This window comes from Lampetra fluviatilis, chromosome 15, assembly GCF_964198595.1.
Source record: "Lampetra fluviatilis chromosome 15, kcLamFluv1.1, whole genome shotgun sequence".
Lineage (NCBI taxonomy): Eukaryota > Metazoa > Chordata > Hyperoartia > Petromyzontiformes > Petromyzontidae > Lampetra > Lampetra fluviatilis.
This window is the reverse complement of record NC_136289.1, coordinates 9962060-9976446: the sequence shown is the minus strand read 5'-3', so window position 1 is coordinate 9976446 and position 14387 is coordinate 9962060. Positions and strand designations below refer to the sequence as shown.

The 14387-nt window shown below is 55.6% G+C and overlaps 1 protein-coding gene across 5 annotated transcripts in view; it reads right to left on the bottom strand.

Moving 5' to 3' along the window:
- Positions 1-14387, bottom strand: part of LOC144936200 (arf-GAP with Rho-GAP domain, ANK repeat and PH domain-containing protein 1-like) — a 74524-nt gene that overhangs the window by 10269 nt on the left and 49868 nt on the right. For all 5 annotated transcript variants that reach the window (XM_078863179.1, XM_078863178.1, XM_078863176.1 and 2 more), the window contains 15 exons: positions 13626-13800; positions 12427-12534; positions 12093-12237; positions 11706-11808; positions 10190-10586; positions 9265-9328; positions 8567-8730; positions 7882-8097; positions 6568-6673; positions 4873-5020; positions 4359-4427; positions 3396-3476; positions 2177-2291; positions 1229-1345; positions 449-594 (listed from right to left, as the gene is read on the bottom strand). In XM_078863179.1, the coding sequence (XP_078719305.1) occupies positions 449-594; positions 1229-1345; positions 2177-2291; positions 3396-3476; positions 4359-4427; positions 4873-5020; positions 6568-6673; positions 7882-8097; positions 8567-8730; positions 9265-9328; positions 10190-10586; positions 11706-11808; positions 12093-12237; positions 12427-12534; positions 13626-13800 (2154 nt within the window). The remainder of the gene's footprint in view (positions 1-448; positions 595-1228; positions 1346-2176; positions 2292-3395; positions 3477-4358; positions 4428-4872; positions 5021-6567; positions 6674-7881; positions 8098-8566; positions 8731-9264; positions 9329-10189; positions 10587-11705; positions 11809-12092; positions 12238-12426; positions 12535-13625; positions 13801-14387) is intronic.

Here is a 14387-nt window from a genome sequence, read left to right as displayed (position 1 = left end):
CGTCATCCACGAGGGGGGTGAGAGCGAGAGAGCAGAACGGCAGATCGCGTCGTGAATCCTTCAGCCTGACATTTGTCGAAAGCAGTGTGGTTCTTGACCTTTACTGCGGCCTTGCACCCCTTTGGTTCTCAATCGTAACAAAAAATGTTTCATAACTACACAGGGTTTGATGAAAAATAAAGTAGCTGTTGTACTTAAGTGCCCGTGCTTAATTTGTGTTTCAATTATTTTCCTTCAAAAAAAAAATCTCGCCATGTCCCGCACCGCCAGAAAGGGCATCTCGCACCCCCAGGTTGAGAAGAACCACCGCTCTAAAGATTCGCTACCATTGGCTGTATCGCGCAGCCACCCGAGTTATTGTATGTGCCTCCTCCCGCCCCCGACTCCGTCATTAAACGAGGAGGCCACGCCGTTGGGCGGCTGCTGTCTGCCCATCGCCACGGCTCACCTTCCTGTCCTTGAAAACGAGCACCCTCCCGGCGCAGAGAGCCATGAAGCGCTCATTGAACTTGGCGGTCTGCGGGAGCAGAGCGTGGAGGCTGCGCTCCTCCCGGAAGCGCACGGGGCCCTGCCACTCCTTCTTGTCGCGCCCTTCTACACACGGAGAGCACCGGGCGGGGGGGGGGGGGGGCGGGGGGTATTGAAGAGGGGGGGGGGGGGGGAGATAAGGAGGGGTGGGATGAGGGGGGCGATGAGGGGGTGGAGGGTTAGGGGGGATGAGGGGGGGGGGAATGAGGGGGAATGAGAGGGATGAATAGGGATTAAGAGGGATTGGGAGAGCGGGGAGTAGAGTGTTTGTTTTAGGCCGAGGCTTCGTCTCATCGACGATGACAACAACCTGTGGGTTTTGAGTCGATGCTTGGGGCTGTAGATTCCTTTCTCTTAGTCTAGATCGCAGAATCAATCATACGCATGCACACAGAGTCCGCCCTTCGTTGTGCAGAGTTGGTCATTCTCGAGTGAATAATAAAAATGAAATGAATGAAATGTAACACCGGGACATGAATGAAATTCAACACTGGCAGGGAGGACCGAGATGGAGCAGCGGAGATGGTAGAGGTCAGAGAAGAAGTCAAGAGGAGAGGTCGGCGGGGGGGACGGGTGTCAGGGGCGCGGGCAATTTCTCGCTCGCAAGCCGAGCCCACGGTGATGGAGGCCGGAGAGTTGAGCAGACGGAGCCAGGGCCAATGCAGCAGAGGGGAGGAGGAGGCGTTGGACACGGCCTCACCGAGGTGGCGCCTCATCCCGTCGAGGTCGGCGTGCCTCTTCACCAGGAGGTAGTTCTCCTGCGGATCCGGGTGGAACAGAAGCTCCAGGACCCTCTCCTTGTAGTGCAGCGGCCGCTCTGCGGGTACGCGGAGGGAAGGCGAGGGTCAGAGGTCGCAAACGGGTTTTGATTCCTTACCCGTACCCGTACCCGGCCGCACCAGGGTCGCAAACGGGTACCCGTACCCGGCCGTACCCGTACCCGGCCGGGTACGGGTAGGGTACGGGTATCGGGTACCTGATTGCGACCTCTGGGATGAAGCCATGTTGCAGGCGCGGGTGGGTTGATTCTAGGAACTTGAATTGTGAGAAGAGACAAGACGTTGGGAAATGAGTGACAAACAGTTACTCACCAGTGACTCACGGTCTACCCGTACCCGGCCGCACCAGGGTCGCAAACGGGTACCCGTACCCATACCCGGCCGATCGGGTAGGGTACGGGTATCGGGTACCCGGTTGCGACCTCTGGCGAGGATCGCTCGTCTGTTCCGACCCGACCATTGGGGCGAGAGGTGTTCGCGAGCACCTGCGAAGGACGACAGGCTCACACGAAGGGGGGTGGGGCGGCCAGCAGCACGCCCTGCCGCCTTTGTCTCTCCCCCCCCGCCCCCCCCCCCCCAGTGTCGATGTTGACACGTCGCACCAGGTACACATTTGAGGCTGACTCGACTTAGGGGAGGCCCGGAATATTCGTCACTGGTGTTGGCCGTGAATGGGAATCAAACTCGGGGTCGCTGGGTTCATAGCGCAGTGCGCCAACTGCTACGCTACTGCTCCCCGTAGACGCACGGATGCACGGACGCACGCACGTGAAGACTATCGCACACTTAGCTTGAATCGTCCAAACGATTTTAAATCTCGAAATTTGTATTGGATGAACAACAATAATATTAACAGCGGGAGGACTCACCCAGCTCCCCAGACACCTCGAACACGGCCATCGCGGAGTCCTTGTGCTGCAGCTGTCCCCCCCTGAGGTCGAGCACCTCCAGGAGCAGCTCCTGTGCCGTCATGAGCCCCGACACCTGGGGAACAACACGAGCCAAACATACAGCCGTGAACCAGACTGGAAGGGCGTTTGCTGTTCGCGAGCACCTATGAAGTGTCGGAACGGTACACGAGAGGGTCGGTGTTCAGGCACCACACCTCGCCTCCTTTGTCTCCCCCAGTGGCGATGTTCATTATACACCCGCACCGGGAACTCATTTGAGGCTGAGTCGACCTAGGGGAGGCCCGAGACCGGTTCAGATAATCGTCACTGGTGTTGGCCGTGAGCGGGAATCGAACTCGGATTCCCGGGTTCATAGTGCAGTGTAGTTCTAACACATACACGCACACACAACACATACACGCACACACACACACACGCACACACACACGCACAACACATAGACGCACACACATAACACATACACGCACACACAAGAGCACATACATGCACACACACAATTGCACAACACATACGCCGCACAATGCATAGACGCACACAGGCAAGTATGAACCCTCAGGTCCCACGGCCATGCAGCACTCCGAGAGAGAGAAGTGAACGTGATTGACAGGATTTGAACTTGCATCCCTTTCTGACTGCGAGCCGTACGCTCTACCCACTGACACGGGACAGCGCAAGTAGGACACACTTTACATGTGCGCCACCGTACGTATGTACGTAGACTTTATTCTTCTTGGTTCTTTTGGTAAAGTCACGTAGAATGGAAATAATAAAATAATAAAAAAACATTATAAAATAATTCTCACGACGTTTCGGCCACAACGCAAGCAGCCGTCTTCAGGTGAAGACTCTGTCTTATCGACAGACCTGTTCTACGTGACTTTACCGAAAGAACCAAGAAGATGAATCCCTGCAGTCACGAAAGCTTTAAATCGAAATGTAGACTTGATTATTAACATTTTCTTCAAACACTTGCTCAAGTTACGCAGTGCATGTGCATAATAAAAAATGCTCTGGCCAGGTGGAACAGACGTAGTGCGAGTGATCACATCGGTCAACCCAGGTCTGCCTTAGTCTTGACCTTAGTCAACCCGGGTTAACCAAGGCAGAAAATGTAGCCAACAGTGCAGGCTCTGCATTCACGCGCACCCCGTGTCGCGCGGGACGCGTCCATGCACACCTTGAGGCTGATGCAGGTGTCCGTGCTCTTCCTCTCAAAATAAACCGAGACGATCAAATTCCCAGCTTGAGCGGAAGGTGGCTGTAAAACAAAAACAACAACGAAATGACGACTTGCGTACATTTAATCAAGCAGCAGCAGTAGCTAAGTTTCGACGGCAGACAAAAACTCGACTTTGTCGGAGGGCACCGACCTGGCTCAGTGGGTGCACCGGGCTCACGTCGGCCCAATCTATCCCCACATTAGGGGTCTGAGACCTGGGACCTTGCCGGGCTCAACTCCTGACCTATTCGAAAACCTGTGAGGCGCCAGACCGACCGACCGACCGATCCGGGGACCGTTGGGCGGTGGTGACACGGCCATGGCCGCGGGGCGTTCGTTCGGATTCGAGCTTCGTGGCTCGAATCCGGTGGGCCGCCCCAGTTATTCCCAACCGTGAGGTGCTACGCGCCGCCTGCTTCGCGGTGGAACGTTGAAAATGCAGTGACGTCATTCGAAATGGGTCGGCCATTGTGTGCCGGAGTCACGGTCCAAATTTGACACGTCTGAAAACATTGCCCACAAATTACTCGATTGGGAACGCGCACGGCAATCGTCGTCCCCCAGCTGTGAACATTGCACAGGACCCTCCTGAAAAAAAAAGTCATGAGCGAGGCTTTTCTGTGTAAGCAAGAGGAATAATAATAATACCAAGTCGCAATAACCCTCAGACGGCAAATACGTGAAATATATATTTGTGTGTGCGTGTTTAGTTATTGGTGATTGGGCGAAGATCATCAGTCTGCTCTGCCTGAGCACCTGGTTTAGTTAGCTTTCATCCTGGGCCAAAACTGGGCCAGACCTGAGCCAGAACTGGGCCAAAACTGGTTCAGAACTGAGCCAGAACTGGGCCAAAACTGGGCCAGACCTGAGCCATAGCATGGCTGATGATACGTCGCCTCTTTCGGTGGTGTCTCCTCGTACCTTGACCGTTAACCCCTTGATGATGAGTTCGATCACGCGCAGCACGTTCTGGAAACGCTCCGCATCAACCTGGTGGAGTTGAGGCAACCACGGTTACAAAAATTACGGTAAAGGTAGGGGGGGGGGGAGCAAAGGAATCGGCTCGTGCTCAGGCGCGAGATGGATCGTTGCATCGCGAGACCGTGAGGGGGGAGGGCCTTCATCCAGTAGTGGTTAGATCATGGCTGGTGATGATGATGCTGATGATCGGTGAGTAGCGATGAGTGACGGAGCCATCAATGCTGTAACAGTTGACGGAGCCGACCGGTGAGGAGGGTAATGGGTGAGGAGGTGCGGTGAAAGGTGAGGGGGTGCTGTCAGTAACAGGCGAAAGGCTTCACCCGGGTGAGCGGGTGAGGGCTGGATGACGGGTGAGTGAGCGATGAGCAATGGGGCGAGAGGCGAGGGGGGTTGTGGATAATTGGGAGGCAGCAGAGGGGGGTTGTGGGTAACGGACTGTGGGTGAGCGCGGCACCTCGAACACCCTGTCGTAGTTGTTGATGAGAGCCTCCACCACGTGAACCTCCTCGCAGCTCGCGCCCTCCGACTGGAAGAGCGTCGGGCCGAACACGATGCCCAGGTTCCGCGCCGACATGTGATTCGAGTTGGCGTTGAGCTGCACGCTGTCGCCGCGGGCGACGACGACCGCAAGGCAAAGTGGGAGGGGGCGGCAGCAGCGTTGGGAGTTGCAAGGGGTGTGGAGGCGGCAGCAGCAGCAGCAGGAGAATCAGCAGCAGGAGACACAGCAGCATTAGAAGCAGGATCAGCAGAAGCAGGAGGAGACGCAGCAGCATTAGAAGCAGAAGCAGACGCAGCGGTAGCAGCGGCATCGGTGATGGCAAGACAACAGGGGCAGCAGCAATAGCAGCAGCATCAGCGACAACAGCAGCAGGGATGGAAACAACAGCAACAAAATTGGCATTGGCGAGTGCATCGTTGTGTAGGGCTGTGACTCCTTGTGATTACATGAATTGGTACGATCAGGGCTCGCGATATTTACAGGTTTCATAATCAACGTTTTTGAGTTTAGATCGCGTTATTTATAAATGTGTCGTAACCCTCCACCACCCGACACGGCCAATCAGTAAAAAAGTGTCACGTTGACAAAGACAAATTAGTTCACTGCATTAGCCCACCGGTGTGTTGAAGCGTGAAACCACAACATTTACAATTTGAGTACGACGTTTCGCTGGTAATTGCATCCAGCATCATCGGGCAATTCGCCAGAAAATAACGCGATCTAAACCCAAAAACGTTGATTATGAATAATATTGGTCGCGAAAGCCTACGTGTTAAATTGACAGGTTTGTTTTTTTGGTTTCTTGTTTGTTCAGTCCGGTTTGTGCAGTTTTGGAAAAAGTTTTGGTTTGTGCAGTTTTGGAAACTTCCTTAGACGAAGTAAAGCATTCTCGTCTCGTTTGAAAAACGACGATTCACACGTTAATTTGAGGCTTGCATCACGAGTGTAAGACACTATTATAATCTAAGGATCAGCGCATCGGTTTTGAATTTTGAATCTGAAATTCAGCCATCCATGACTAAACGGAGATTTTCAAGAGTAGCAGGTTGATTTAGGTGAGGATTTATTGAGGTTTATTTAGGCACAGGTCAAACCCATTGGCCAATAAGTTATCATTTTCATTGGGGATCTGTTTAAAGCAAAAAAAATACCATCAAATAAACCCATAATAATAATTATATGATATTTTAACTTAGGCTGAATAAATTCCAAGTTTTGACTTTCACGTGACAAACATAGCGGCCAAAGTTGTCCGATAGTTTGTGCATAAATATGTTCGCTCAGGCGATCCCAGAAGTAGTTCTGTGAAATCTGCTTCTGCAGGCCATTTTCGAACCAGGGGGCAGTTGCACCGCTCTGCGAAAGTTCCGGACGGACACTCTCATCTCGCAGCTACGAAGCCGAGAGCACCATCGCGATAAAATCAGGAGCAAAAAGAAGTGACACAATTTTTTTTACTTGTCACAAACAAAAACACAATTCCGTCTTTTTTCCGCACACGAACAATACTCGCTCATTATTAGCTAATGGTCCAGTCCGGCACTTAGAAGCCAATGCGTGTGACACTGAAAGACATTGGACTGTACCACTGATTGCGGGGCAGTGGGGGGGTGGGGGGGAGATGTCCCAGTGTTGCTAGTTGCCTCTCACCAGTAGAGGTGTTCGATGAGAGCCGCAAGGGTGGCGCGGTTCACGTGCGGCAGCTCCTTCACGAGTTCCTTGTACCTCTGCAGGCGTTCCCCATCGTCTCGAATGTCTGCGCACGTGACAAAAAAACGTTCGCGTTTTTGTACACAAAAATATAAAAAAACACAGCCATCATTAAATGTACCGCAACGGCAACGGTGTTATTATTTAGCCATGACCGTCTCACGGAGTCTCGGGATTCGTTTTCAAGAGGCTCACGCTCTTGGGATGGGGAGAGCGGGAGAGCGGGAGCAAGAGGTCAGGGGGAGAGAGGAGAGAGAGATGAGAGAACCGAGAGGAAGGAAGAGAAATTCAGAAGAACAGAGAAAGGCAGGGAGAGAGGCAGGGAAAGAGTGGGAAGAGAGGCAGGGACAAATAGAGAGAGGTGCGTGGTAAAGCAGAAGCCGGGAGAGCAAGAGGTGAGGATAAGAGAAGGGAGATAAAGTGAGAGGAAAGGAGTGCGAGAAAGAAAAAGCATGGGGAAATATAGAGAGAGATTCAAAGTGAAGGAGAGGTAGGGAGTGAGAGAGGCTGGGAGAAGCGGGGAGGGGGTAGGGATGCAGAGAGATGTTGTGATGCAGACAGAGAGAGAGAGAGGCAGGGGGTGGGATGCAAAGAATTGGTAAGATACAGCACGAGAGGCAGGGAGAGAGGCGTGGAGATCGAGCAAGGGTGGCACAAGGCAGGGAGAGAGAGACGGAGGGAGACAGAGAGAGGAGACAGAGAGGCGTAAAGAGAGAGATTGGGAAGTGCGGAGGAACGAGGCAGGAAGAGAGACACATGGAGAGGGGGAGGTGCAGAGAGAGAGAGAGTGATTGCAAAAGAGAAGAGACGAGGGAGGGAGAGAGAGATGGAGACGCAACAAGGATCACGGACGAGATCGAGACACACAGGGGGGGAGAGAAGCAGAAAGTGTCTCATGTCCGAGCTTATTTGGCGTGACCAGCGGAGACCGGGACAGAGGTTCTCAATTGGATCTACGGGGAGGGCGGACGGTTTGCGTGGCCTGTGCACAGAACTCGCCGCCGAAGTCGGAGGGACTTCGCCCGCCGCCTCGCGCGCTCGTTTGCACAAGTGAGCCGGCTCGAATAAAACGACGAAATAAGCGCGAACACACGAAACACCGTAACGGCGAAGATGCAACCAAAAATCAGGGCCAGAGAGCAACAGATTGGAAATCGGAGCGACAGAGAGGGCCGAGAGAGGGAGGTGCTGGGCTACTGCGAGGGGGGGGGCGGCGGTGCCTGTGGGGGGGGGGGGGAGTGTTGGCCAACCGACCCGCGGCGGCTCGTGTCCACGCGAGGCGAGCGCCGGCCGGCACGGCGCCGTCCTGCAGCTCGCGCAGGAAGCGCTTGAGGACGTTGGCGACGTCGTCCACCGAGTGCTCGCCCTCGCGGAGACGCACGGCGCGCGCGTCCCGCCAGAACTCGGCGAGGAGCGCGTGTGTGCGCGAGTTGGTGCCACTCTTGCGGTAGATGCCCTCCGACGTGAGCCCTGGAGAACGCGGCGCGCGCGGACGCGTTTGAGACTTCTTGCGCGCCGTACCGTAGCCGGCCGCGCGAAGGAACAGCAGGCCACGACGCAAATCAGGTGCACGCGCATCCGGCGTATGAGAGGCTGGTAAGTTCGAAAAACGTGTACTCGGCTATTTCAACGACGCTATTTGGTATTTTAGCAGGCGAGGCCCACCGAGCTACGTAGATCTCTTTTCAGAAGCGACCCGGCCATCACAAATGATTGCTCAACGAAGCGGCTCATCGCCACGTGGACATTCGCAGCAGCAGCAGCAGCCAAACGTCGGGGGGGAAACAGCGGAGGACACGCTGACAATGTAGCCGCGACTCAGGGGAGAACGTCCAGACTTCCAAATACACAGCAGGCCGTCTGGGTTGGAATTGACCCCCCTCTATCGCGGGCAAGGTGCACGGCGCGTGGCGGCGGTGCGAGCACGTGGGGGCCGCACCGTACTGCGTGATGTACTCCATGCAGCGGCCCAGCACCACGGGGACGTCTCCCTCCAGCAGCTGCTGCTCGGCCAGCAGGCGGCCCCCTCCCCGCGCCACGTTCTCCAGCGCCAGGCGCCAGGCGGCGAAGTTGAGCCGCGTGTCGCTCTGCACGTACAGCATCCTGCGACCGGTGGGGGGTGCGGGGGGGGGGCAGCGGGGGGTGACGAGGTTTGTTGGGCGGGTGGAGGGGGCAGGGAGGGTGGGGGCTAGTGGGGTGTGTTGGGTGGGTGGAGGGAGCCGGGCAGTTGGGGCGGGTGGGGCCGGTGGGGCGGGTGGGGCGGGTGGGGCTAGTGGGGGTGTTGGGGGGGTGGAGGGGGCAGGGCGGGTGGGGCTAGTGGGGTGTGTTGGGGGGGTGGAGGGGGCAGGGCGGGTGGGGCTAGTGGGGTGTGTTGGGGGGTGGAGGGGGCAGGGCGGTTGGGGTGGGTGGGGCTAGTGGGGCGGGTGGGGCTAGTGGGGTGTGTTGGGGGGCTAGAAGGGGCAGGGCGGTTGGGGCCGGTGGGGCGGGTGGGGCAGGTGCCTCGGGCACACCGCCTGAGGGAGGTGCCACCTGCATGTGGCACAAATCTTTGGTGGGGTGGTGCTGGCACCGCAGCAGCCTTGTACCGTGCGTGCCTTGCCGCCGTGCGTGGTCACATTTGTCTTGCGGGGCTTGTACCTTCGTTTCTCCACCAGGATGAGCGTCTCGTACTTGTCGATGACGTGGTCCGACATTCGTACAGCTGCCGATAGACACAGAAGCCCGTCAATGACCACCAACACGAGTCTCGCAGACTCACGAGGAACAAGCCGGCCGTGTTCCATAGCAGCGAGGGGTGTGCTGCATTGCTATCATCGGACGCAGCAGCTTGTGCCACTCAACTAACCACACAACCCAGCTTCCTGTTTTACAACCATCGGGAAATGTTGTTGTTGTTGTCAATGTGTTTGCCTCGACTGCTCGTGGAGCAGTGGTGACCATTCATGTTGGAGAGTGGCCCACGGAAATGGATATCGTAGAACTAGACTTAAAGCTTTCGTGACTGCAGGAATTCATATTCTTTGGGTCTTTCGGTAAAGCCAGGTAGATAGAAAATAATTTAAATTTCACAACGTTTTGATCGCAACACAAGAAATCGTCATCAGGTGAAAAATATAGCGAGAGAGCTGCTGAGGCTTTACCAAAAGACCCAAAGAATATCGTAGAACTACTTCTGAGATCCCCAGCAAGTGACCTTTGGCCGGGAGCAGCACTTACCCACCTGCCCTGCGCCGCAGACTAACGCTCACTGCGTGACAAACAAAACCAACTGTTCTTAACTCTCAGAGCTGAAATGATAGCCATGTTAAGTGCGCACCCAAATCCAACGTGATGATTTGTTCGTGCAAGTCACTGATACCAAGACCATCGGCCCACTACATCCGAGAACCCACTGAAATAACTCGCAGCCGCCCGGGTTGGAACCCCAGTAGGCCCGGCAACCTCCTGCATGAGACTAAAATTCAACCTTTTGAATCCCGGTCCCATCCACGCCCCCCTCCTCCCCCCGGCAAACAAAACCTCCGGCTGGCTCGACGCACGAGGGGAGGGACCTCTCACGTACAGATCTCCTGGAGCTTCTGCAGGTTGACCACCACCTCGGTGCCCTCGAGGTCATCACCGTCGCCGCCGCCGCCGCCGTCCTCGCCACCGCCACCGTCGCCGTAGTCGCCGAAGTCGCCGTCGTCTGCGCCGCCGTCTTCGGCAACCTCGTAGAATCCCTCCTGCGAGGGCGACGCTCGGCCCAGCACCCCGGACGACTGCCTGTGGGATGCCGCGTCGGCCTGGGCGATCGCGGCGGCCGGCGTCGCGACGACCGCGCGGAAGCGCAGGAAGGCGCCGTGCAGCGCGAACACGGCCGGCCGCCAGCGGATCTGGCTTCGGCCGTCGCGGCACAAGAGGGGGCCCACTCGGTCGAAACCGCGGCGGCAGAGGGCCTCGGCGCCGGGCCACGGCAGGGCCTGCGGCGATAGAGAAGTGCCGTTCGTTTCGAGTCGTCGTCGTGGTTACCGTCGTCGTAATCGCCGTCTCAATCGTCAGCGGCAGCGTCGTCGTCAGCACGATCGTCGTCGTTGTATTTTTTAAATATCTATCTTTTACATTTTTTTACAAAAGCGCTCGGTCCAGAATGCGAGCGACAAAAAAGAAAAAGAGACGGCGTGTATAGATATTTTGTGGACAAAAACCTGAGGCACGGTGCTCACGGGGGCAAGGGAAACTGGAGAAGGATGGACCTCACTATCCTTACTAAACGTAGGGACAACGATCGGGGTGTGGGGGGGGGGGAGTGGAGTTTCTTTAGGGGAAGGGAAGGAAAAGGAGAAAAAACAAGGGGAGGGTGTGGGGGCTGGGGTGCGGATCATTGTCGTCGTCGTGTTGATGATCGTACCGCGAACCTCTGGCACGTACATCGTCGATCGCATCGCGCTCAGAAGTAAAAACGGATTTGGCAGCATTTCACGATCGGTTACTATTAAGTCGATGACGTCACGCATAGAAATTAGCACTGCACCATGGACACATGGCACCAATTGGTCGCTTTCAATCATATAACAATTGTATAATGATAAAACATCTGAATACAAGAACTTGCATTTAGTGTTGGGAAATCGGCAGGAATTAATGTACTTTTGCAATTTGTACTTTTTTTAAATCCTTTATATTAAGTTCACTTGCTTGCTTGCTTGCGCGCTTACGACCGTGCAAATCTTTCGGTCGTATTTTAACCCACTTCCCGTGATCCAATCGAGCTGACATTTTGCACACAGACTTGTTGTGCGTGACAATTTATTTTCGTGAAAATTTTTTTCAAACATTTTCCAATTTTTAGGAAATTTTTTTTTCATATTTAATTTAAAATACCAATGTGATGAAAATGAAACTCCTACTCAAGAAAAACAGAAATGAATAATAAAATAAAACCGATGCCACGCATATAAAGGATTTATAGTGAAAAACTTTGTTTTTACGGGTTAATTTTTTTAACAGCGTGCTACATTTTCTACATTTTGCACTCCCCATCGAACTGGGCCGAGAACGCCGGCGGACGAGGAGCGAGCGGCACGGTGAGGGGGCCGCACCTTGAGGAGGCCGAGGACCCACTCCCTGTGCGTGGCGGCACAGTCCGACCCAAACAGAAAGAGCTTCTCATTTTTGGTGCAGATCTCAAAGGTGTGCTCCATCCTGGCAAGGGGGACAGGGGATGTGTCAACGGGAGGGATGTAGGTCAATAGGGTCGTCACAAACGCTCCCATCGCTTTCTTCCTTCTCTTTAGATCCCAAAGCCGTTGCATAAATCAAGAACCCGTCCTCCACTGTGCGGCTCCGAGTCGTTGCCTCCTGCTACACAGGTGACGCATCCTTCGAGGGCCGCTCTTGCCATGCCCTGTCTTTTCCCAGCGTGGAACTCGGCACGTTCCTGCTCCGCCCCCCCTCCCCTCCCTCCCCTCCCGTCCATCCCTCCTCACCCGTGCGCGTTGTGCGAGTGGGCCCCGCTCACGGCCAAGCTGACCAGGTCCTGCAGCTCGACGCGGCCGCTCGCCGTCGCGCTGCGCTCCGACTCGTAGTAGCTGAGCGCTCCGTTCTCCAGCACACACCAGCGACGGCAGAAATCTAAAACGCACCCACACCCCCGCCCGCACCGTGACCACACAGCCAAAAGGATTCAAGCGTTCGGTCACCCGGCGATGTTACCGCGCCGGCTGGAGAAGCTGCTGCGGCGTGGGCCCCCCAAACGACACAAAGCGGCGGCGGCGGAGCGAGCTCGGGGTGTCTCTGTTTTTTAGTTCAGAGCGTCCTCACCTTCCTTGGGCTTGCGGTCAACCAGGACCTTGGTCGTGGAGGCCGTTTTGTAGAGGTAGCCCGAGACGATGACCGGTGACGAGGGCGGCACCGTGGCTCCGGGTATCGCTGCGGTCGCGGACAGAACACCGGAGGCGGCGGGGGGAGGGGGGGGGGGGTGTGAGCGGAGCATGTAACTAACTCCGGTCTTTTTTTCTTTTCTTGTCGTACGGCAGATGATGTCGACGCAGAGCAATGATTGCAATTTCACATTCCAAGCCGGATAACCGCGCCAGGAGCAGCGGAGTGGTGTAACATCGCTGTGACGTCCCCTTCGTATTTTGTGGATCGGGGCATTGCGTCGTTAGACGTTGTACGCTCTCTGTCCTTGATGACCACAGTCGCACACCGGAGATTTCTTGTAACTTTCCATTCGTGGCATCTGGCAGGGTTTGTGAGGATACGATACCGGGTGGACCATGGACTAACTCCGGTGCGAATCCACTCGCGGGGGGACCAGCATTTACGAGGCTCAACAGCGCCATCAGTGTACCGCGGTGCGATCAGGCGACACCATGGGGGCGTTCACATGTCCATGCTGCCCCACCTTTGTGCCAACCCGCATTGACCAGCATGGTGGGGTCCAGCCTAAAAACCTCCAAGATGTGCACTGTGTGTCGGGGGGGGGGGGGGTGTTCTCATCCAGTAGCGGAGTGAACAATAAGGGGCTGAACGTATATGTCTTTGTGTCCGATTTCTGTGGCCACACGGCTCAAGCATGCAGAGGACTGCTGAGATGGCACCACACTAACAATCTGGGTTCGAATCCGGGTTTCAGTCACCCGTGATGAAGACCAGAATCCTCAAGCGTAGGGAGTTAATGTTCTCGGCCTGGTCACCAATAACTCCCAAGACAAAGATCCCCCATGTAGCCTTAACAGACTCTTGGGGCAAGTGCTGTTCGTGAGCAGTGCCTATGAAGGCTGCCACGGTACACGATGGGGTGGGTGGCCAGCACCACGCCCGACCGCCTTACTGGCGTTGACCAACTCGGGTCGTCGGGTTGCTAGCGCGGCGCGCTAACCGCTACGCTACCGAAATAACGTCGCACACACACGCTACACAATCAAGCGCGACAAAATGTGGTTTTCGCGCTTGATTTGGCCAATTCTCGATGGTGTGGCCGGTAAAGCTACGTCCCACGCCGAGTGGCCACGCACTCGAGTTGCGGTTCTGCAGCAGGAGCTCGGTCTGCAGGCGCTGTCCCGCTCGCTGTGCCAGCTGCACCGGCGTGGCGCCGTCCGGCTCGCCCGCGCAGCACAGCACGCTCGCTCCGCAGAACACGAGCGCCAGCGACTCCAGCATATTGGGGGTCACCACCGCCCTGCACAGCGCCTGGACCGGGAGGAAGAGGAGTGGGGGGGGGGGGAATGAGTCAGTGGGCTCAAAGCGGTCAGGTGGAAGAACTGAGCGTGTGGGCGGGTGGCTGGGAGAGTGCCAATGAGGTGAACGCGCTCGCGTGCGAGTGCCGATGTGGTTTGGTTGGGTGGGGGAACGGGCGAGTGGTCTGCGTGGGTGGGTGCCAATGCGGTTAGAGGGGCGAGTGAGTAGTTGAGGGTCAGTGTGGTAGGATGAGCGGGTGAGTGAGTGAGTGCCATGTGCTGGATTAAACCGTCCCAAAGCATATTCGTGGTTCTTTCGGTAAAATCACGTAGAAGGGATTTTGTGGATTTCGCACAGTCGAAACGTCGTGAGAATTGTTTTATATTTTTTATTATTTTATTATTAACCTTTTACGTGACTTTACCGAAAGCTTTAAATCGAAATTTACCGAAAAAAACAAGAATATGAATCACTGCAGTCACGAAAGCTTTGAATCAAAATTTCGTCCCAAAGCAGTTGCAATTGCTCAAGGATGGCCACGATGCGACTGCAATCCGTCTCGGCTCGTCTGTCCACGAGCTCATAGAATAAGTTCCGAC